The sequence below is a fragment of the Petromyzon marinus genome, chromosome 4, assembly GCF_048934315.1.
Source record: "Petromyzon marinus isolate PM22_M1 ecotype Great Lakes invasive population chromosome 4, UKy_Petmar_22M1.pri1.0, whole genome shotgun sequence".
NCBI classification, from domain to species: domain Eukaryota; kingdom Metazoa; phylum Chordata; class Hyperoartia; order Petromyzontiformes; family Petromyzontidae; genus Petromyzon; species Petromyzon marinus.
The window spans coordinates 16,416,743-16,441,316 of NC_133670.1; the positions used below are offsets into that span (position 1 = coordinate 16,416,743).

A 24,574-nucleotide genomic window follows, 5' to 3' on the forward strand; every position below is an offset into this window, starting at 1 on the left:
GTTTGAGAAACTGTAATTGGGTGGAGTTACAAGACATCTGGACCGCCACTGTGTGCCGTGCAAGGTCGCCCAGGGGTCAAACCCCCCGCTGTTGAGGTGACGGCGGCCGGAGGGACCATTGCGGCTTGGGATTGGCCCACGGGCGGGTCACAAGCACCGAGCGAGACCCACTCAGTCGAACACCTTTGTTAACAACACCTTACTGTGCCTCACGTTATATATTATTATCATCATCATCATCATCACCACTGTGTGTGTGTGCGTGTGTGTGCTGGGGGCGGTTAGCGCTACGAACCCGGGCACACGAGTTGGATGCCCGCCGACGGCCAACACCCCCGGTGACGATGATCCGAATCGGTTCTGGGCCTCCCCTAGGTCGATTCAGCCTCAAAACGTGTGGTGTGGCGGTGTCGCAGCGGTATAAACACCGCTAGCACTGGGGGAGACAAAGGCGGCCGGGCGTGGTGGTGGTGGTGCTGGCCACTCGCCCCCCTCTTCGTGTGCCAACAGAGGCGGCCTTCATAGGTGGCCCTGCTGCTCGCTAACAACAGAACCTGCTTACAGCAGTGATTCACCTTATACGGGGGGGGGGGGATATGCCTTTGTGGTTGTCTTTTTATGGCAATGACGTCTTTTCTCTTTGCGTGGCCTTGAAACTGCACGGTTAAAAATGTTTTTAAAAAGTCACCGATCAACAAACTCGAAGGCAAAGCCATGGGGGGGAGGAGGAAGCGGGGATTTCCAAACGAGCAGGAGAGAAAACCCCCTCCAAACCAAAATAATAATCAGCGGCACGACGAAATCGCATCCGAAGGAGAAGAATCGAATCTCTCTCGTTACCTCCATCTGCATCGTGAGTTTTCTGGTTTGGAGTGTGGGACGGCTTGCTGGTGAGTGGTGGTGGGTGGCTGGTGAGTGGTGGTGAGTGGTGGTGGTGAGTGGTGGTGGGTGGCTGGTGAGTGGTGGTGGGTGGCTGGTGAGTGGTGGTGGGTGGCTGGTGAGTGGGGGTGATTGGTGGGTGGTGGTGAGTAGTGGGTGATGGTGGTGGTGGGTGCTGAGTGGTTGGTGGTGAGTGGTGGTGAGTGATGCTGAGTGGTGAGTGATGTTGGTGAGTGATGCTGGTGGGTGCTGAGTGGTTGGTGGTGAGTGATGCTGAGTGGTGGGTGATGCTGGTGAGTGATGCTGGTGAGTGATGCTGGTGGGTGCTGAGTGGTTGGTGGTGATGCTGAGTGGTGAGTGATGATGGTGGGTGCTGAGTAGTTGGTGGTGAGTGATGCTGAGTGGTGAGTGATGCTGGTGGGTGCTGAGTGGTTGGGGGTGAGTGGCGAGTGGTGGTGAGTGATGCTGAGTGGCGGTGAGTGATGCTGGTGAGTGATGCTGGTGGGTGCTGAGTGGTTGGTGGTGAGTAGCAGCTGGTGGTGATTGGTAGGTTGGGAACGACAACCACGAACCTCACCCACCCCCTCCCTTCCCTCCATCGATTCGCACACACGCCGGGTTACGAGTGTTGGTGTTGATATTCGACGTGCGAACAACAGCTTACACGTGGCGCCGAGTCAGCTCGCCGACTACCCTCATAACAACTTTGCTTCTTCCACTTCTTCTCCCCCTGATAACTTCAACAACTTCTGCTGCTGCTGCTTCCACTTCTAACCTCTCCGTCGGCGCAATCGTCAACGCACGGCAAAAATCCAAAAAGGTCTCCGCCTCCTGGAGCGGGCTGGGTACTTCAACGAGAACAGCCGAGGAGGAGGAGGCGGCGGCGGCGGCGGCGGCTTCTTCATCATAAGGTGCACAGGTGAAGGACGAAGAAGGCTCTCGTCCCAGGTGAGCAGAAGTTTAAAAGGATCGCCGCACAGGTCGTGTTAGAAAAAAAATATATATAAGAGTCGCAGCGTTTGCCAAACGAGTGTGAACGTCGTTCCCCCTCGACCACCCCATTGTGCTTGTTGTGCTTCCGCGGTGTAAATGTTTTGCTTTTCGCTGTTGTCACTGGGAGAAGTTTAAGGATGCGAGTTCTGGGGAAAGTTAACACCACAACACACGCGCGCGTGTGTGTGTGTTTTGTGTGTTCACGCGAGAGGGTGTTTTTTTAATTCTAAACCTTTTGGCTTGTGTTGTGCTGTACATCAGTTTGCGAGTGCGTGTGGTCAGGGGTGTTCCTAACTAACCCCTGGCTCTTCTCTAGCCCGCTGCCGTGTTTGTCGGCAGGGTTGTTGCCACAGGAGAGAGTGCTGTGTGGGTGTGTGGGTGGTGGGTGCCTTGTGTTTCGGAATGTGCGTGCGTGATTAAATGTGTGGGCACGCCAGTATCAGCGTGCCGTAGGCACTGTACGCCGTTTAAGTTTGTGTGCTTTAGTCGGGGGGTGGGGATGAAATAAAATCTCAACTCTTAAAGTGTACGGAGGATGTTGTGCGGATCATTAAAGTGAACCGGGTACGTGGTGACGCTTTCGCTTTGCTCATCGGAGAGATGGGCGACTGCTTTGGGAGAATAAAAAAATAAAAAAATCCTCGTCCAGCAGTGAATAGATCATGGTTGATGATGCAGAAGGATGCATTTGAACTGGACAGCAACTCTGTACCGTGGTGTAAATGACAAGAGGACGCGCCCGTCGGAACGTAAAAAAACCGTGCAACTTTTGTGCATGCTTCGCACACCTTTCTGCGACGTTAAATGTATTTTATTTTTGTGTGGTTTTTTTGGACGGCGAGGATCCCATTGCGCCATTCGTAGACCCAACTGTGTGCCGCCATCGTGGGCCCAAACTTTTGCAAATTCGAAGAATTACTCAATTCGGATGTCACGCGAGCAAACAAATTCGAAAAATTACTCAATGAGGATGTCACAGGGCAATAATCGCCCTCTTACAACTGCCAGGCTACTTAATGCCCCACTGGCAGGCAAGGTGCTGCGTCACCACGTACCACAAAGGGATAGCTGTCTCTGCGGATGCCCTTAAATGTTCCCAAATTATGTTGATGTCAGGTTCTCTGAGGCTCTGATGCGTTTAAGCGTCATATAAATGCTAATATCATTACAAAACCTTTATTAGGAATCATTACAGTACGATGTAATTAATATGACCGTGCAGCAGCTGCCGGATCTGGCAGAGGGATATAAAGCATTTGTCATGCTGAGGTGACCGTAGATTTGGTCATGATGCCATCGTACTGGAACGGTGTTCTGTGGTGGTTTTAGGGGAATTCTTGTGCACACCCACCCCACACATTGCAGGATTGGTAGATGACCCCGTTGTGAGTGTAATATCAGCAGTAATTTAAGCATATTGAGCTGAATCTCGGCTGCTGTTGATGCCGATTTCATGAGAAACTATAATTACCACTTGGTTTTAGTGATAAGACCATGCGCACATGTACATTCTGATTTAAAAACATACTTCACGCTATGGTCAGACCACATACTTCACGCTATGGTCCAATGCGGGTTGGTGAAGGCGGTGGGGGGCTGAGACACAGAGGCGTAGAAGTGCAGAACAACAATTCGTTTCTGCTGAACTGCCCTCTGCTGCCCACAACGTGGCCCCGAAAACATCGGGGAAAGCATATTTAACCGTGCAGTATTATTTCGGACCTCGAAGCAACAAATGTCACATTTTCTGATTATCTAGATTGTTTATAGAAAGTACTGAAAGTGGCAAAGGTCGGGCCCTACAATTACTTGCTCACGCCCCTAATGGTGGAAGGGCCTCTTCGAGTGGCAGCTCCAGATGGTTATTTTGGCCAACTCTCCCACACTCACCAGACATTTTGGAAGAGGTAGGAGTATCCCACACATTACCTTATCACATTTAACCTGTCGATTGACTAACTGCTGTACCGATTTATATACTGCTGAATGGGCAGTATATAAATCGATCTATCCATTGGACATCCAGTGTTATAACCATTCCACCGCGCCAGTGTTCACATAAAAGTACTGAACTTTTATGGTCTATACAATGCAGAACGCACGGTTCATGGTCAAACTCAGTGCTTTGAGGGTCAGCCATACAGCAAACTAGTTTGTAACATATCTGGAGCATATGTAGAGAACAAACAGTTGAACGAACGCAAAATTATTCAAAGATCAATTGAAATTCAAGTGCGGTTGTTTTGGGTTGGGCTGTGCATTGAGCATTTATTCTTTCAAGCTTTCGCCATGCACTGCTATGGGCATATTCAGCTCTAAGGTTTGGGTTGCGCTGGAGCCAGTAGTAAAAGTAGTAGGAGCTGGAGCAAAAAATGGAGCGGCCATACACCGTCACAATGATAATAATTTGTTTTTTGATATGACATCCTTTATGCCAAGGCATAGTGCGTTTTGCATCATATCTCATCTCAAAAATTGAAAAGGGCACCCTGAGTGGCAGCTGCCTGTGTAGGTATAAGGTGGCTCAGCTTCTGGACTTTCAGTAGGGGCAATTATGCTATGTATAAGCCCAATTGAGTAATTTGCGGGCGAATTGGACCCTGATGTCCGCACAGAATGGCTTACTCTTGCAAATTATGTCAGGGGATCCTTTAACTTCCACTCTAAAGCAGACAATGGATATTATGGTTATTACACCCACAGTAGTAATCGGGGCGGCGCTGGATTCATACCTTGCACCTCTAAAATAGGTGACAAGTGTGCTATCGGCGAGGCCGTGTCACTGCCCCTCCATGACTCCGGAAATCTCTGTTCAATTCCCAGCCACAGATAACATCAGTGGGGAGTGATATCCGAACCTGTCTTACGAGCCCCTCCTTTACCAACCTATACAGAGCAATGTGTAGAAGTATGGCCAAACAACCATCATTACCGACATGACCCTGGGGAGGTCTTTATCCAGCAGTAGATTGACAAGGAGCTGAAAATTATTACTGTATATCCTAAGATTATTTTATGCATAGGGGTGAGATGGATTGTGGCATCACAGGACCTTGAGGGATGGTGACAGCATGGAGATCCCTTCATTCAGCAGTGGATGAGACTTTTCCTCATGGTGATTAGTGAGATAAGTTACACCATTGAGATTACGTCAGTAAAATAATTACACGTCAAGTATTTTGTGGTACTGTGTTTCTTCTCTTGTGGGGGTGTTTGTAAAGTCATGGCTGTGTGTCACATCGTTTCCCATGCGGATCAACGATTTTAAGCATGTGCTGTTCATCACACAGGTGCAATACTGATTGTTTTCAAAATCTGGACAAAGGCCTCCTCAGGCTATTTTGGTCATGAAAGTTTTGTTCAAAACTGTACCATGTTGGTCAGTGTGGGTTCGGCGGTAAGGCAGATGCGCCAAACCAGCTCAGATATTGATCTTTTTTGTTGTAAATTTTATGTATTTAAGGTTTCAAAAAAGTACATCTGAAGCATGTACACAGTCGGGGAATGGCAAAGACATTGATGCATAAAGGTAATAATTAACAAGAACATGCAATGCATGCCCTGTGAAGTACAGAGTAAACAATGAAAAACTCACCTCTGATATTAACTTTTGCCCGGAATCTATAACTGGCATAATAATCTCGTTTAGAACGCGCCTTTAATATTTTAATATATCTAAAAGAGCTGTACCTAAAAATAAAAACTACACTCGCAAGTATAAATAACATCTAACCAAAATAGAAAGCTGATAATAACTTTCAATGACAACTACACTTGAAATGCAGATAAAATGAAGAGCAAACTATGTTAAAAGCTAAATAATCCAATCAGACAACAGGACAAAAAAGTACATAAAAATTGGTTTTCAAATCTTAAGTTACGGGGAAACTCTCTAGAAATAAGTGAGCTTTAAGACGTGATTTAAAAAGTGAAATGGACTCATAATCCATAATGGGCCAAGGAAGGGGATTCCACTATCGCGGAGCCTGGCTGCAGAAGGCTCCATCTCTCATACAACATAGTCTTGCCTTAGGAATGTTGAATAGACCAGAGGTAGCAGATGTAAGTTTTCGCAGTTGTATAGAAAACTTGAGCAGATCGGCGAGATATTTAGGAGCCAACTCATTCAAGGCCTTAAACGTGAGAAGAAGAATTCACTACTTTACAGGGAGCCAGTGCATGGACAAAAGAATAGGAGTGATTTGGCCATATGATTTAGATCTGACGTAGTCTGATTAATAACATAGTGTGTAAACCAATGCACCATCGCCCCACCCCACCACAGCTAATAGTTAACATGTGCTTTACCTGTAATTGCATTTTTAAAATATATAATTGCAGTACAGTACACATATTGTAGCATGGCATTGTGTTTTACCTGTGTGTACTGATTCACTTCTGGACTTTTGAACCAGTTGATGCAAATGGCCATTTATCCTAACTGTAAATTTCCTATGTGTGTTCCAGGGAATTGATGCCCAGATACAGAAACGTGCAGCCAGATGGATTGGCATTTCACCCATGATGTGCCTTACAAAAAGAGAAAATGTTTTCGTGATCCAAATTTAAGTGGCGATTCATTTGAAGACAATGTACGGAATGATAATGTATCACAATACAGTACAGTACATGCATTGGTAACTATTCAGATTGAGGAGGGTGGTAAATCAAAAAAGTTTTACATCTGCCTTAGGGGAAGTATAGAGTATTTATTACAGTGTAAATGGGCTTTGCATTCACTGCTGATATAGTACTGCTAAAACTTACATTATAAAATAAATACATTCAACTATGGTTTTGTAATTTTTATTTACTAGTTTTCGAGGTCATGGAGGCATAAGTAACTTGAAATATGTCGTATTTTTTAAAGTAATAATTTACTGCAGTTTTAATTCTGGCAAAGCCTTCTGTTTAAAAATCGCTGGTATCCTTGGAATAGTAGCACATATTTTACGCTTGCCTGACAGAATTATATTGCCACGTGCAAGTATTTCTATTTATTCATTCAGAATTTCACTAAAGGTATTGTGGGTTAGTTGAGGTACATATTTTACTATTGCAGCAATGTGTAAACACCACAATATGGCACATGATATATTTCGAGCAGAAATGATTTGCAATGTTTTATAATGCTTTGTTTTGGTGTTGGCTAATCATATGAAAAAGAGGCTTTGTTGATGAGCAGAGTGAATGTTATTAAACGTTCCTGTTCTGTTTTACAGCAAAGGCAGCAGACCTTTGCACAGAATTTTCAAGGCCATCAAGGTTTGTATATCAACTCCGTTACTCTTGAGATGGTAAAATACCTTAAAGCTACTGCCACATTGAGGAGTTCACTCAAGAAAGCTATTATACATGTAACAATTGATTCGCCCCCAACATGATTCGTGACTTGTTGCAATTTGGGATCACAATTCAAAAATCGATTATTTGTATCTCGTCTGTACATTATTCTTTTCTCATGCCTGTCTTATACTGTTCTAGCTTTACTATCCGGCTTCGCCCGGGACTTGGACTCTTGTCTTGGATTAATACACGGCCAACGCTGAGGGTTGGGGGGGGGGGATGCGTGACGTCAGCAGGCACACTGCGTAACGCTGCCGCATGCGGGTGACATCACAGATGTGACGTCACCGCTCGCGGGAAGTATGCTAAACATTTCGAACAGACACACTTTTAAATATATAGAGAAGATGTATCTGCCTTTTTATGTATGTGCTACATTGCACAAATACCATTTTGGATAAAATGTAAATACAATTGGAAGCAAAAACATTCTTACAATTTATCCCTGCATATGAATAAATGCACCATTGCACATTCAATTTATACCACATAGCTGTTTCGTAAATGTGGTCAAATGTTTTCACATGTATTCAAGGATGGCTGTTGTACATTCTCTCTGCCCAAATTGACAGAAGAGCTATTCGCTGTGCTCTGCGGTGTGGATGACATTGGAGATGATATTCTGAAGGAATACGCAGAAAACATTGCTCAGGAGGAAGTTAATGTCTACCCCCTAACCAAAACCAAAAGATGGCTGGACTGCAGCCAGGAGGGTAAGGATTGCTTACCATCACGGCACTGAGTAATATATCACTTATCTATGTGGCAGGGTTTTCATTGAGTAATAAGACATGGTTCAGCCTCAATTGACAACAATATCTCACAGATGTTCCAACACAAGCCAACTGATCAGTACTCCCTAGTTTTTGATGTGGTGTCAGTGGTTGCTATACTTGTTTTCTTGAAATTGTAAATATGGTGATGCAGCGCAATGCATTTAATTTTATTTGCCAAAATAACACATTGGTTCATCTTTCACAGCTATCCAGAGGCTCCGAGTAAATGGAAAACTTGACATAAAAGGCAAGGAGATGAAGGTTTGGATCTGTACGCAATCCGAGATGGATGTTGTTGTTGACAGGCGGAGGTTGGTCTTGAATGGATTAGCAGGGGACACTCCCAAAGACATGGTCATATTATATGTGGAAGCCATATCAGGCTTCTTGTCGGATGACTTTAATATCGAATACTTCAGTGATGCGGAAATGGCTGTGGTGACCTTCCAAACCCCAATTGGTGAGTTAGTAATTGCATTGATTGTAGAATTGCAGCACAACTCTTAATATTCCATAATATATGCTCTGTATTACGCCTGCCTCCATAATAATGTGGATCTTCCTGTTATGTGTGTGGTTCTCCATTCTTGTCCATGCTTATGATGGGCGCAAATTTATCTAATCTGTGCCTCTGGTGGCAGTCATGGTGGTCATCATAGTGTTACTAGCAGTGGTGTTACCAGTGACAGATCACGTGGTCTCAGTAGTTGTGGCAGTCCCAGTTGTATCTGTGGCTGTGATGGTTCAAATTGACTCAGTGGTGGCCCTGGTGTCGATGGTCAAATTGGTCTTGGAAGTCCCAGTGGAACTGTTGGTGTAATCTCAGTAAGCCCATCAGTTCTGGCAGGTTGACGATGATGACAATGATGATGCTTGGCCAGCAGTGACATTCATCTCCATTCGGAAGTTGGCGCTGCACACCCAGAAGGTGGAATCAAATTTATCCTATCTGCATTATTCTGTGCTTTGTGTGGATAAGAGGAGCAAATGCACAAAGCAAGGATATTAGGATCTACTGATACTGCCCCCTACATCAGTGAAAATATGAGTTTCACTGTGTATTTTACTATTATAATGCTTACACTTATAAGAGGCTGTATGCTGTATGATAACTAAAGTAGCTGTGTAGCTTCTGATGGTGACTTTTGGAAAGATAACTTTTGCAAATAGAACGTATGTATTCAATACTGTGTTTAATGTTATGTAAATTCAGTGTTATATGCTGGAGGCTACATTATGCGCCTCAGATCGCCGTGCTGCAAAGCCATTGTTCTGTACTTCTGTTCCACTACAGTGAGGGAAAAAAGTATTTGATCACCTGCTGATTTTGTACGTTTGCCCACTGACAAAGAAATTATCAGTCTACAATTTAAATGGTAGGTTTATTTGAACAGTGAGAGGCAGAATAACAACAACAAAAATCCAGAAAAACGCATGTCAAAAATGTTATAAATTGATTTGCATTTTAATGAGGGAAATAATTATTTGACCCCTCTGAAAAACATGACTTAGTACTTGGTGGCAAAACCCTTGTTGGCAATCACAGAGGTCAGACGTTTCTTGTAGTTGGCCACCAGGTTTGCACACATCTCAGGAGGGATTTTGTCCCACTCCTCTTTGCAGATCTTCTCCAAGGCGTTAAGGTTTCGAGGCTGACGTTTGGCAACTCGAACCTTCAGCTCCCTCCACAGATTTTCTATGGGATTAAGGTCTGGAGACTGGCTAGGCCACTCCAGGACCTTAATGTGCTTCTTCTTGAGCCACTCCTTTGTTGCCTTGGCCGTGTGTTTTGGGTCATTGTCATGCTGGAATACCCATCCACGACCAATTTTAAATGCCCTGGCTGAGGGAAGGAGGTTCTCACCCAATATTTGACGGTACATGGCCCTGTCCATCGTCCCTTTGATGCGGTGAAGTTGTCCTGTCCCCTTAGCAGAAAAACACAGCCAAAGCATAATGTTTCCACCTCCATGTGTGATGGTGGGGATGGTGTTCTTGGGGTCATAGGCAGCATTCCTCCTCCAAACATGGCGAGTTGAGTTGATGCCAATGAGCTCCATTTTGGTCTCATCTGACCACAACACTTTCACCCAGTTGTCCTCTGAATCAGATGTTCATTGGCAAACTTCAGACGGGCATGTATATGTGCTTTCTTGAGCAGGGGCACCTTGCGGGCGCTGCAGAATTTCAGTCCTTCATGGCGTAGTGTGTTACCAATTGTTTTCTTGGAGACTATGGTCCCAGCTGCCTTGAGATCATTGACAATAGCTTCCCGTGTAGTTCTGGACTGATTCCTCACCGTTCTCATGATCATTGCAACTCCACGAGGTGAGATCTTGCATGGAGCCCCAGGCCGAGGGAGATTGACAGTTATTTTGTGTTTCTTCCATTTGCGAATAATCGCACCAACTGTTGTCACCTTCTCACCAAGCTGCTTGGCAATGGTCTTGTAGCCCATTCCAGCCTTGTGTATGTCTACAATCTTGTCCCTGACATCCTTGGAGAGCTCTTTGGTCTTGGCCATGGTGGAGAGTTTGGAATCTGATTGATTGATTGCTTCTGTGGACAGGTGTCTTTTATACAGGTAACAAGCTGAGATTAGGAGCACTCCCTTTAAGAGTGTGCTCCTAATCTCAGCTCCAACCTGCACCGATCACTTTGGTGATATATAAAATAGATAAACAGAAAATTACTCATTCACATATCTATTTCCACGAGTGGCTCATTGAACCATCAGGTCTCTTTTTTTTATTAGGACATCCAAAAAAGGTAGCTTGCCATCTTTTTCGACTTCCATGGTAAATCTGATGGCTGGGTGTATGGAATTGATGTGGTTGAAGAATTGGTGTAGAGCAGGCCGGCCATGTGGCCAGATGACAAAAGTGTCATCCACGTACCTCTTCCATAAGGTTGGGCGCAGAGTGGCAGTCTGGATGGCGTCAGTCTCAAATTTCTCCATGAAAATGTTGGCTATAACCGGAGATAGGGGGGAGCCCATTGGGGTGCCCTCAGTTTGTTTGTAGAAAGTTCCATTCCAAGTGAAGTATGTATTGGTTAAACAGTGTCTCACCAGGGGGGGTACCTCAGTGTTTAGTCCTTGATGAACCAAGTCTTCAAGATGGCAAGTTACCTTTTTTGGATGTCCTAATAAAAAATAGACCTGATGGTTCAATGAGCCACTCTGTCTACAGGAAAGCTACCCATACGGATGCTTATCTGAAACCGGATTCCCACCACCATCCATCACAGAAGAAGTCTCTCATCAAGACTCTGCACCATAGAGCCCAATGCATATCCAACCAGGAACACATAGGCAGTGAACTCAAGCTCTTAAGGCTAATGGTTACTCCGACTACACAATCCGCAAAGCTATCACTCAAACCATGAAGAAGGACCCTCTTGAGGAGCCTTTCTAAACCATCACTTTACCCTGCATTGCGGGGATCACAAAAAAGATCTCCAAAATCTTGAATAAACACAAGATCCAGGTCCGTTTCAACACATTACATAAAATCCGTGATCTGGTTCCATCTGTAAAAGATGTGATTCCGGACATACAGTACCCTGGTGTCTACAAACCAAGTTGCCTCTGTGGTAGTAGTTACATTGGAGAAACCAAACGACATGTCTCGGACCGCATTCGTGAACACAAAGCAGACCTTAAACACGGTAGGACCAACACATCGGCCGTGGCAGATCACTGTTATAATTCAGTAGGCTCACATGACAAAGACAGATGTTCTTTGCAAGCCATCTGGCTACCATGAGAGATTCGTTCATGAGGCTATCCACATATACAAACACAGAGACAATTTCAACCGAGAAGATGGATTCTGGCTTAGCAATCATTGGAATGATTTGATAAACCATTTCGGGTCTTGATTGTTCACGCTTACGGTGGCTTTCAGACAGCATACATGAATTTTTTCGTCTCCCCCCTCCTCTTTTCCGAACATAGATGGACTTGTCCATCTAAATAAACTTTCAAATCGCTATCCGTGGTGCTAACGTTTAAAAATAAATAAATACCGCCACTTCTTTCAAATGTTCTTGCCGTTGGTTTTCACACCTGATGATGACTGCTTGTGTTGCAGTCGAATGTCGTGAGAATTTTGTTTTATATATATTATTATTTTATTGTTTCCCTTCAACGTGACTTTACCGAAAGAACCAAGAATATATATTATAATGCTGTTGGCCCAATGGGTTGTGTATAAAGTAGTTTTGTTTTGCATGTGGAAAGACGTATATGACCACCCACTCCTTGTGCCGTGCTTGATAGGTACTCGCTAACAGCACTTACCCCAACAGTCTGTTAAGGATATATGGGGGGAACTTTGTCTTTGTACAGTGCCTTGTGACCTAGGTGAAAGGTGCTTGAGAAATTATACAAATGTACGATTTTATGCAGTAAATTACACCGTTATAAAAATGTGAAATTGTTTCAATTCACAATTTCCACATGGTGTAGGCCTCATGATTTGGAATTACAAGCCCACCACTGGTACAGCTGTTTTGCAAAACATGTGTTTCCAGACTTTAGATGCTTGTTTGAGAAGAGATCAAGAAAAAAAATACTCAACAAGAGAGAGATCAAAGCCAGGCTGCTGGAAGTGACAAACTGTGTGCTGGTGGAGGGGGTGGCACTGAACCTCATTGAAGATCTCCATTTGTACTTCGAGAACAAAATACGGAGTGGCGGAGGGGAGCTCTCTAACGTTATTATCAAAGAGGATGAAAGAAATGTCTACCTTTACTTCAAAGACTTGGCAGGTAATGACGTTAGGCATTTTAAAACACAAGTGCTTGCAATATATGGCAGTCAGAGATTGTTGGTGGGATCAAGAACTGTATTATAGATCCAGCATCACAGGACTATAACTGGTATAGGTTTCCCTGAAATTGTGGATTATGTTCAACACACAGGCTTTCGCGACCAATATTATTCATAATAAAGGTTTTTGGGTTAGATCGCGTTATTTATAAATGTGTCGTAACCCTCCACCACCCGACATGGCCAAACAGTAAAAAATGTGTCACGTTTACAAAGGACAAATAGTTCACTACTTTAGCCCACCGGTGTCTTGAAGAGTGAATCAACATCATTTAAAATTTGAGTACGACGTTTCGCTGGCATTCACATCCAGCAGTAAAATGATGACGTCACCCTGCTGCTCTATTTAAGACTGGGAGCAAGTGAGGGCTTTACCATTCTGGCGAACTGCCCGATGATGCTGGATGTAATTGCCAGCGAAACGTCGTACTCAAATTTTAAATGATGTTGATTCACTCTTCAACACACCGGTGGGCTAAAGTAGTGAACTCTTTGTCCTTTGTAAACGTGACACATTTTTTTACTGTTTGGCCATGTCGGGTAGTGGAGGGTTATGGCACATTTATAAATAACGCGATCTAACCCAAAAACCTTTATTATGAATATGTGGATTCTGTTTGTGCGATTTTACATTTAAGCGGCTTACCTATTTATCCACAATTTGCTTCATGCGGTTTGAATCTACTCGTATGCGGCTATACGGTCGGATGTGGAACAACATTGTGTGTCCTGTACGCTCTACTTGGCAGGCAGCTGTTTAGTGCGGTGTATTGTGGGTTGCGTGATTGTGCGGTCCATGCTACGCGATTTCGCTTTGTGCACTTTCTTTGGAACGCATCTACTGCATAAAGCGAGGAAAACCTCGCTTTATGCAGTAGAGTAAGACTTCTCCACAAATCTGGCTGTCGCCTGATGAAGCTAGTTGTAATTACTGGCGAAACTTCGTACTAAGATTAAATGTTGTGGCTTGGCTCTCCAACACACCAGTGTGCTGTGCTCGTGACGAATTGGCATGTTCTGTTTACGTGACAACCCTTACTAGTTGGCTGTGTCGGGTGGTGGTGGGTTTTAACGACACATATTTATGCGATCTAACCCAAAAACCTCTTATGGATGATATTGGTCGTGAAAGCCTACGTGTTAAACTAAAAACTTGTTGAGGTATATTTTAATCTTAATCGTAGCTGGTTGGTGGGGGTTGCACGTTCCCATGCTCATTAGAAGTTCAGCCCATCATCTATTTGGGGTTGATGAAACTACTATATATACAATATTGGTCATCTTATGAATAGGCTGGTTCCGTCTTGGAATTTGTAATTTCCACATCTAGCTCTGAGGCACCAATGGCGATCAGCATTAGACCTGGACCAGTGCTTATTGGGTTCGTTGACTTTGAATACCTTAATCGTAAGATTGATTTGCAAAAGACATTTTTTCCATGAGCACATTATACCAGTCTTCTTATCTCTTCATTGGCTACCAGTCAAATTCCGATTGGATTTGAAGATACTGCTATTAACCTTATAAGGCTTTAAAAGGGCTCGCCCCACATTACTTTCAGGACCTAATACGTTTATATATTCTATCAAGGTCCTTAAGATATTCTGACCTCCAGCTGCTCGGCACTCCCAGGTCTAGGTTATGCTCTTTTGGTCATCGGACTTTTGTTAGCGTGGCACCCAAGCTTGAAATCAGGCAGAGTCGGCCGATATTTCGGTCTGCTTTGGAAGCCCATCTTTTTAAACCGACCTTCAACCTTTAGTTTGATTAATTGCCCTGGTTTTGTTTTTGTTTCCTACTTTGGAATCCTATGATGGAATGCGCATTATAAACGTGATTTAAAAAAAAAAAATCTAGGTAGATTCACACATTGCTTTGATTAATTTAGAGGTAAAGCATGTGAAATTAACTTTAATTACAAAAGACATGTTTTTTATTTAAAATAAATAAATCATTACCTTCGTTGCGAATATTAACTTGTATTAGTACTGTTTACATTTTAACTGTCCCTTAATGATAGTTTTTTATTTCATAGCTTTGCATTTTTACATTTCTTTATTTACTAAGTTAGTACTTGTCATATTATTGCAATTATCACACATTGCAATTTGAAGTACAGTACATTTGTCATGTTTACTCTTCACGTTAATAATTTGAAGATAGGACTATGCAAGTTATTTGCATTGTGTGTAGATTTATATTTATACTACCCCATCGCCCTGTTGCAATGCATTTTTGTGGTTATTGTAACTTTCTGACCCGCCCTTGCTGGACATCTGTGAAAAAGAGCTTCATAGCTCATCGGATTTCTCCAGGATAACTATTCTGATTCCGACCGGCTGAAACCTTTGTTGAAACAACCTTTTATGCTCTTTTTTTTAGTTGTTGAAGAAATTGTGTCAAGGCAACACAATCTGTGCACAACGGAACTGAAAGTCGTTGCCTATTATGATGAAATATGTTCTGCCCTTGGAAAACAAGATCAACTATCAGAGGACCCTGAACCATTTTACATACCAGTTGATATCATGGTTATGCAGTATATTTTAAACAGTTGTTTTGCATTGAAAGAACTGACATCCATTCTAGAACAGGCAGATGCTTCCTTTTCTCATGGTGAAGGGTCAAATGGCAACATTACCTTTAAACCCATTTTAGACAAGGGCGCAGTAAATTATCAAAGCCTTGCTAAAAAGTGGCAGCAAACAACAGAGACATGTTTTCGAAAATTCTATGAACAGTATTCTAAGAATGATTTGCCTTGTGCTAAAGCTGCATGGGAAAGAGTTAAACAAGAAGTCTCAATGCCTGATCATGTGCTGGTTGGTTATGACTGTCAACAAGCACAGATCTTTGTTACTGGGAGAAATCAGGATGTGCAAGATGTATGTAAACAGCTGAAGCCCTTTGTAAAGAATGCTGAGGATAACCTCTCTCAGGAAAGTCGGATCATCAGTGATTGCATATCACTAGAAAGCCCAGATAACTATAATTTAATGCAGTTCCTGAACATTGAAGATTTTTGCGCTAAATTGAATCATTTGCATTTACAATTTGATGAAGGCTTCAGTTCCATAACAGTTACGGGCATGTCAAAAGATTGTCAAATAATTGCAGAAGAAATACACAATCTTCTAATGAGCATATCAATAAAACATTTGGTTATTTCTGATCATGTTCTAAAAATGTTTGCGGTACCAGGTGTCGTGAAAACATTGAATACGCAGTTTCAAAAAAGCTCAATATATGCCATTGTAGAATTAAAAAGTGGTCAAATGAATGACACATTCACTTTGATATCCATTGCTGGACATGCAGAAAAAGCGGAGTCTTGCATAAATGAAACATTCACGGAAGAGTTGTTTTGTGTTCCAAAGGCACAAAGGGACTCAACCAGAACAAAAGAATGGACAATTCTATTGACTGATCTTGAAAAACGCAGGGGTGATGAATGTCAACAAATAATTCTTCGAACATTTGAAGACCAATATGGTTCCTGCACCGAAGTTGTCATTGCAGGTTTTACCCCTGCTGTGAAAGATGCCTATGGCAGAATGCAAGTATTTTGTAGAGACAACTGTACCGTTACAAAATTCATGGTAATGCCAAAGTATCAACTGGAGTTTTTGGAGAAACATGAGCTCATACTGCATGACACTAAACTTTTGGGTAAAAATATCACAGTAGAGTATGAACCTGTTTCAGGTTTTCAGATAGTTGGACAATCTAGCATTGTAAATGAGATTGAAACGTTTATCTGTGAAAAGGGATTCAAGCTTTGCTCAAATCTGCTCAGGATTAATACGCCAGGAGCTGCCAAATATTTACGTGAAAATGAGGACTTTGCCAAAAGTAAAGTGTCAAAAGATAAAGGTTGCATGGTTTTCATTGAGATTGGGGCTGCTCAGTATCCATTTTTGCAGCTGAAGTGTCAGGAGGATTTACCAGGAGGCCACACCATCTCAATCTACAAAGGGGACATTTTTAAAACGCCGGTAGATGTGGTTGTGAATACAGCCACAGAAAAACTGCAAATTTTGACAGATGGAACCTTTGGAAAAACCCTTTTAGAAATCGGAGGTTCAGACATACAGATGGAATGCAATGACCTCGTTCATGAAAGTGGAGAGCTAAAGCCTGCAGAAGTAGTAATGACGAGCCCAGGAAAGCTCCCATGCCAGAATATTGCTCACATCATCTGTGGATATTTAAAGAAAAATTCATGGAATACATGTATAGATATTTCCAAAATGAAACTGGTAAAGGAGGGGATTCAGAACGTTTTGATGACAGCAGGGACAATTGGGCACCGGAGTGTAGCAATACCAGGTCTTTTGTTTGAGCGGTATAGGTATCCTTTGGACATTTACACTGCAACACTCATTGATGCTGTCGAGTCTTTCTGTAAAGAAGAAGACAATGCTGATAATTCCCTGACCGACATCCTCTTTATCGATGTCGATGACAGTGTACTCGATGCTCTTGCAAATGCTCTCCTGTGTAAGGTTGGGAAAATTCCAGTTACAGATGAGCCAGATAGAGTTGTGGATTTATTGGTCCAGAATGAAAATGCATTCTTACATCCAGGCTGTCCTCAAACCCAGAGTTCAGCAACAACAGTCACCAGTCCAAGCTGCATAACTACAAATGAAGGACTCAACATCTCCTTGGTTATTGGCAGTATTGAAGAAGAAAATGTAAGTCTGGTGAAATGTACAGTAATACAAATTATTGCATTGTGATCTATACAATGTTTGTAAATCTCAGTGACATTCTGTCACATAATGCAGTCTGTCATAATTGCAATACACGTACTGCAGTAAAACACCTCGCATAATACTGTACTCTCGTAAGTATTTTATACTCTATAAATAGCACGAGAAAAGTATGTTTTGCGATTCATTGTTATCTGCATACTTTTCAATAGATCTGACAACTTCAGGAAAGCTTTTGGATTAATTGAGTGCTGTATTTTCCCAGTGTAAGTTGTGTGTGTAGAATTTGATATTGTATTTAGTGGAAAATTTGCTCAAGGCACAAGCATGATAAAACAGTCCTATTATTTTGCAATACAGTGTATCATAAACGTGGTTTTAACATACTTAGGGTTGTCGTCCAGGGGTGAGCTGAGTATATGGTGTGCAGTGATTTCTGGCCCATTACATTGGGTCTTTTTTCAGCATTCTGGTCACATGGATAAAAACTTAGTGACATCCGTTTTGCCGAGATGATGCTATTGTATTTAAGGTAACATGAAAACACGTAACAGGGGCTACGAGAGGGCTGTAGTCTCACACCCTTTGCATGGATTATGTAACGCTTTCCAACATGCATCGTCTTCCGAAATATATATATTTGCAATACAGAAACAAATGGGTAGATGTCAGAACATAGTCGATTTGCATAATATTAGTGTAGTCTTTTTGGCTCTGGTTTTTACGTGGAGTTTTTGGGCAACTGGTTGATTTAATTTTGCCAGTTTTGAATAGGGTAAGTGCCAACTAGTAATCCAAATTTATTTTAAATTTTCGTTCATATTAAAAAGCAATAGTGCATGCCTGTTACACATACCTTCAACCTTACTTGGAAAGCATTAATAATAAAAACATTTGTGCAAGAATATAATAACTTGTAATTCTATTTTATTGCAGTCGGATGTCATAATAAACACAACCTCGGCAAACATGAAGTTGGATTCTGGAAAGGTGTCCAGTGCCATTTTCCGTAAGGCCGGTCCGACACTGCAGAATCTCGTTGACAATATAGTCCAGGGCCAATCCATTCGTTCTGGGCAGATTGTGAAGACGGACGTGACAGGCCTTAATCTTTGCTGTCACATGGTGTACCACACCAGCCTGGGTTCCTGGGACAATGGCAAACATCTCCACAAGTTCATGAAACATAGCCTAGAGATGGCCCATCGAGACGGGGTTTCTTCCATCTCCTTCCCAGCACTTGGCACAGGAATGCTCAGTTACCCACCAGCGATGGTTTCAAGTTTCATGTTTTCAGAAGTTATCAACTTCAGCCAGAGTCATCAGAAAACAATGCTGAAGGACATCCGATTTGTGATTTTCTCCAAAGACCAGCTCGTCATTTCAGTAAGTCTGACACACTAGGCCTTTTACATGGACAAGTCTAAAAGGATATGTGAACAAGTACTGTTCTGCATAGGGCAAAGTATACAAAAGCCTGGAAATACTGCATAGTTGACTTTCGAAGAATGTTGAACACCTGCTTAAATTGCACAGATGTATGCCATTTTTTTTTACTGAATGTCGGTCCATGTTTTGAGGAACTGATGTGAGCGTCGTCGTATAATAAACTAAATTATAAAACAGTACTATAATAATCCAGTAATGACAATTATTTATACAGAAAAGCCTCACCTTTTCAGAAAGGTTCTGCATTGGGATGTTTGGCTCAAACCATTAATGAGTAGCATGTGGGAGGAGATCGGAGTAGCCGGATAAAATCCATGCACCTATATAACACTTGGAAAGGCCTGGTTTGGTGGTCACCCATTCAAATAGCAGGCTTCACCACATCTGAGAGAATGGGTGTTTAGGGTCGTTTGGACCACAGCCTTGTTTCCAGGATTTTGATGTTTTGGAGGAGACCATTTCATGGAAGCTCATTGAATATATTAACATTATTAAACTTTTTTCAGTGTGTTAAAGCTAAAGCGTTATCAGTTAAAATACTTACAGTTGTGGTATTTTCACAGGCCTTTCAGGCAGAGCTGGCCAAACATCTTCGAGGTACGTGTACCTTGCTATAACAGCAGGTTGTGCAAGTGGCCACCACACCACAGCTGGCTTAGCCTCCTGCACCCTCATGCATGATGCTTCCACGTGACATGCAGACACAGGAGCACTCTTTCATCCCTGTCCAGATACAACAGCACCCTTGTGCTCCTATACAGATCAAGCAGAGCCTCCATAACCACATCTTGAGCCACATGACTTATCCATAGTGTATGTGTGTGAAGAGTGGTGACGTAATGGTTAGCATACTGCGATGAAGCTAGCAGCCTGAGTTCAATTCCCAGCCATGAAATACATGAGTGGTGATTATCTGACTGTCCTGGACCTGTGCTTGGTAAACTCATCCTTAAATGAATAGGTGGTGCACTATGTACACTTCAGCACTGGAGACAAAGGCGGCTTGGGTGTGGTGTTGGCCACAACCACCACCTCATGCGGCGTGCCAACCTTCATAAGTATTGGCTATCAGAACTTCCCTCAACCACCTCTCGGCTATATGGGGGAACTTGGTGTTGTGTGGAGAGTGATGGTGCAGTGGTCCACACACTGGACTATGACCCTGGCAGCCAGAGTTGGGTCTATAGGTATGGATATTTTACATGCATTGAAATTGTGAATGCATATAACATATGATTTCATAACTTTTCTGTAGAGTATAAAAAAAATTGTAAACATTTGAAAAGAATTATTTCTGAAATAATATATTGTTTCGGTGTAAGCACTGGTGACAATTGTACATTAATAAAGATGTACAGATTATAGTTGATAATAAATAGGTGTGTTTTAAATTCATGAGAGCTGATCTTAATTTACAACCTTTGTCAATCCACGACTGGACGAGGCTTCCTCTTGCCATGTTGGTCATGGGGATTTTGACTGGTCAGGATCACTAGAGATATCACTCGCCACTGATCTTAGCAGTGGCCGGGAATGAAACTCGGGAGCCTGGTTCATAGTGCAGTGTGCTAGCCACTGCATAACTGCCCTGGGCCCGTCCCACTTAACCAACCCACATTTGGCACCATGAAGTCGGGTCAAGTGACCCTCATGATCGACATCAGATTTTTCACTGAATGTTACAAGTTATGGCACAAGACTAAGTTGTTGATTATTTTGCTTGTCAGTTTTAGGTAGCAGCTACAGCGGTTTAAACGAAGCTGCCTGCTCGCAGGCCGCTATGATTGGTGAATTTTGTTTGCCTACTCCCCAAAGACCAAGCGTGCCACGGAAGGTGCCGCCATTTAAGTCCGCTTACCAAAACGAGGTTGTCATTGTAAAAGTATTTGGAAAGCTGAAAAATAATGTTGACGATGTGAGCAAAATGATGAAAGAATTAGTTGATAAGGAATGCAGCCCCAAGAGAATTCAAAGCAATTATGTCTCGTCTTTGAAAGATGAAGACATAAACGTACTGGAAAAAGTTGAATCCGATTGTGATGTGAAGATCACACTCGCTTTTACACACATCCAAATTGAGGGTATGAGTTCAGATGTGTTTTCAGCTGCCACAAATGTGAATAAAGTAATGAGTGAGTTGGAGAAAAAACACATAGAGGAATCCCTTTTCACCTCATTTGCCAAGTGGCTGTTTGATGACAATGGACAAATGAAAGCTTTTCACAAAGCCGAAGTCATACAAATTGAGAGAGCTTTTCTGCGGGAAGAAAAACAAGTCGTCATCAAGAGGCCTGCAGGAAATCTTGTTATCAATTTTAATAAAAATGAAGCAACTAATCCACAAGGTGAAACCATCAGAGTGAGAAGAGAATGCATATTCCAAGAGCCGCCTGATCCACACGGTCAGTGTTTATTTCCCTTGATAAGAATGGCTATGTTTTTAATGACAGTAACTTTGAGGCTTTGGAATGAAGTTGAAATGCAACGTTAAATATGGGTAAACTTTAGGAATACAAAATAATATTAGTTTGCATGAAATATTTCGCAGTCTTCCATTGGTAGATGGTTTAAGGCTTCTATAAGACTCGATCATCCTTTTTCCTCATACTTCCAGTTCCATCTTGGTGTTAACTGCAGACTAGAGCGGATTTGGCTCGCCTCTTAATATTTACAAGTATCTTCACAGTCCTCATTAAGTGTATCAGGCTGCCCTGTATAGTTTCCCCTTTGCAGTCGTGTATACTTCTAACTCTGTTTTGTTGGTTTGAACGTTCTAAACATGTTTATTTGTGCTTCGTTGCATAACTTTTTCAGAAACAATGTTTTATCAATATCCAAATGTGATCATTTGTGTTTTCAGCACTCAAAATTGACATACCACTCAACTGGGCACGAATGCCAAAAGGACAAGAAGTGATGAGGGTTTGGCTCCATCCACAATCGGATGAATACAAAAATGTTGAGACTCGTTTTTTAAAAACTATCACCGCTTTCAAGGTCTTCAGAGTAAGTAATTCGAAATTTGTTTTTTTTCAGATTTACTGCAATATGCTTAAAGATTCAGAATTGTATTTCATAGTAATTGGAGTGACTTGCTTTGTCATCCAGATTGAAAGGATCCAAAACATGAGCCTGTACCATACCTATCAGGTCATGAAGAAGTCAATTGAGTCAAGAAACGATGGGCAGGTGATATGTGAGAAGCTGCTTTTCCACGGCACGCGATCAGACTCCATCGACAACATTAATCACCACGGATTCAATCGCAGCTATGCTGGAAAAAATGGTACGCATATATACGGTGACCAGCTAGACTTTTTATGTTCAAATCAGTTTTTTTGAAAGTTCAGTAAAACTTCTCAAAGCCAGACACGATTCAGTTATAGAATTAGAGGTACTGTATGTGAAAAGATAGAACAAAACAACTCCAGCCAGAACATTGTGCGTGCACTAATTAAGCTGTGCACAGAAGCAGAAGATGTTCTACAATAATTAAGTCTGCAATACTGTTCTCCATTAATTTAAACGGAATTGATTAAAGTTGTATTTAATGAAACACATTACTGCGGAGGGGGCTGGTAGGAAATTTTGAAGTAATTATGAAGTAATTATGTACAGATATTTAAGCCAAACTTGTTAGGGTCGTGCGCAGAAGAAAGCAAAATGAAAAGTGAGCAGAATTATAAAACGACGCCAGAAAGTGCAGCGTAAAAGAGGTCGCACCAGAAAGTGCAGTGTTATAATCCCCTGCCTCCTGTGAATCCCGGTTGGGCTTCCAGTCCATATAAGGGCACCACGGGGTGACCAGCCCCTCCCCACCCAGCCCCACCCCTCCGACGTGGACAGACATACACAATTAATCCCCTGCCTCCTGTGAATTAATCCCAGTTGGGCTTCCAGTCCACTACGTTTCCTACCAGTATAACAACTACATTCCAAAACCAGTGGGTCAAGGTCACTATCACTCGCAGGCTGTGGTAGACTGAAGCTGTCGGTGAGCAGGGGCTCTGTAAGTGGTAATTGGTAACGCCATTTGCATATGTACAGCATTCATGTAAATCCATTACTTAAATACTTTTTTGAATATTTTGCATGGTAAATGTATTGAAAATTGTGTAAATATATATTTTAAAAAAACATTACTGCAATATATTTGAACATTCATTTTTATAAATACTGTGCATTACTTGCTGTAAGAAGACGACTTCAAGAAAATCTGGAGCCATCCACCTCTTTCATGGTGATGGCAACACATTCAATGGCAGTGATATTTAAATTGGAAATATTGAGTTCATATAATTGCTCCAAGCCCCGTCCATGTCTGGTTTCGAGAGGTTTTACGAGAGTAATTTAAGCCAACGGGGGTTTACCTCCAATGTAAAATTGTTTGAAACATATCATGGAAAATGCTATGTATTTAAAAAAAAATTTTACACTGAATTGTAGTTTACAAAAAAAATTCCATAAATTGTGTACTATCAATATTTTCTGTCCACAGCTACGGTATTAGGTGTAGGGACATACTTTGCATTGAACGCTTGGTACTCGGCCTCTGACACATATTCCAAACCCGATGCCAATGGAACCAAGTACATGTTCCAGGCCCGTGTTCTCACTGGGTCCTATTGCAAAGGGGACGCGAGCATGAAGGAGCCACCGCTGAAAAGTCCGTTTTCTAAAACTGTACGCTACGATAGCGTGGTCGACAATTGCTTTTCACCGAGCATGTTTGTGGTATTCTACGACAATCAGGCTTACCCAGAGTACCTCATAACCTTCTCTAAATAAGTTGCCTGTTGGCTGTGAATTCTGTGGTTCAAAATGTACATAAATGCCTTGTCAAGTCTATCAGAGTGTTGACATTTTATTCTTTGTTGCGTTGATATAATTGTATATTTTCCAGTTTATACATTTTACGATGTGCGCTGCAGTAGTTAACTCACGGTTGGTTGTTTTCAAGGTTTGTTTTTTTCCAGCATTAGTGTTTACAGTAAAACTTTTGAAGCCGGACTAATTTATTGTCCGGGGGTTGTCCAGCATACTGAAAATAATCGAGAAGTAGGTAATTATTAAAGTTAAGTTACAAATACAGTTGTCGGAATATTTCACAATCTTGATACTGTAGTTCACAGTTTTAAACTGCTCAGCTTGAATACAGTAAAAATCCTTAATCTAATTTTCTTAAAAATCCATGTTTAATGGAGGAAGCTTATGAGGTTCTTTAAAATGCCATTTTTAGATTGACTTTAAAGTGGCAGCCTATTAATAAAATAAAGTGTTATTGTGAAGAATCTCGAAGCAACCTTTCTCATATAAGACTTTAAGTTACATTTAATGTTCAGCATTGAGGAATGTGATAATGGCCAATTTTGTGATATTGCTGTGTTATACAATGCAAATGCATATGTTTGGTCTTGTTTAATGTGCAATAAACGGATACTGAAAATTTGTGTATAAGGAGATTTCTATACAATTACACAGCGGATTGTAATCTGTAGCATTGTTAATGTGATTTGACGCAATTCAACTATTTTGCATAAATTTAGTTCACACGTCTCTACATCCATAGAATATCAGCTGCT

The 24,574-nt window shown here is 42.0% G+C and overlaps 2 protein-coding genes across 7 annotated transcripts in view; one reads left to right on the forward strand and one right to left on the reverse strand.

Moving 5' to 3' along the window:
• The window catches only part of LOC116938598 (prostaglandin E synthase 3-like), a 175,319-nt gene that overhangs the window by 81,573 nt on the left and 69,172 nt on the right, over nt 1–24,574 (reverse strand). The gene's annotated exons all lie outside the window — the stretch shown is intronic.
• On the forward strand, nt 744–24,438 carry LOC116938603 (protein mono-ADP-ribosyltransferase PARP15-like). Of its 6 annotated transcripts, XM_032945934.2 has the most exons (15): nt 744–853; nt 1,700–1,827; nt 5,336–5,401; nt 6,340–6,464; nt 7,095–7,137; nt 7,791–7,931; nt 8,200–8,454; nt 12,531–12,767; nt 15,211–17,525; nt 18,480–18,929; nt 19,556–19,589; nt 20,720–21,394; nt 21,853–21,998; nt 22,101–22,278; nt 23,491–24,438. In XM_032945934.2, the coding sequence occupies exons 4-15, from the start codon at nt 6,375–6,377 to the stop codon at nt 23,778–23,780; spliced, it is 4,854 nt and encodes a 1,617-aa protein (XP_032801825.2). In that variant the 5' UTR covers nt 744–853; nt 1,700–1,827; nt 5,336–5,401; nt 6,340–6,374; the 3' UTR covers nt 23,781–24,438. The 6 variants fall into 6 exon arrangements, with proteins under 6 accessions (XP_032801825.2, XP_032801828.2, XP_075914563.1 ...); XM_032945933.2 differs by lacking the exon at nt 744–853 and having other exon boundaries at nt 1,358–1,827; XM_032945938.2 differs by lacking the exon at nt 744–853 and having other exon boundaries at nt 1,445–1,827; nt 17,416–17,525.

Bases quoted from the DNA above. Each gene is read 5' to 3' on its own strand.
- LOC116938603 (XM_032945934.2), top strand. From the start codon at position 6,375: ATGGATTGGCATTTCACCCATGATGTGCCTTACAAAAAGAGAAAATGT. The intron at 21,999-22,100 runs GTAAGTAATTCG...TTTGTCATCCAG, and splicing joins CCGCTTTCAAGGTCTTCAGA to ATTGAAAGGATCCAAAACAT. The intron at 22,279-23,490 runs GTACGCATATAT...TTCTGTCCACAG, and splicing joins CAGCTATGCTGGAAAAAATG to CTACGGTATTAGGTGTAGGG.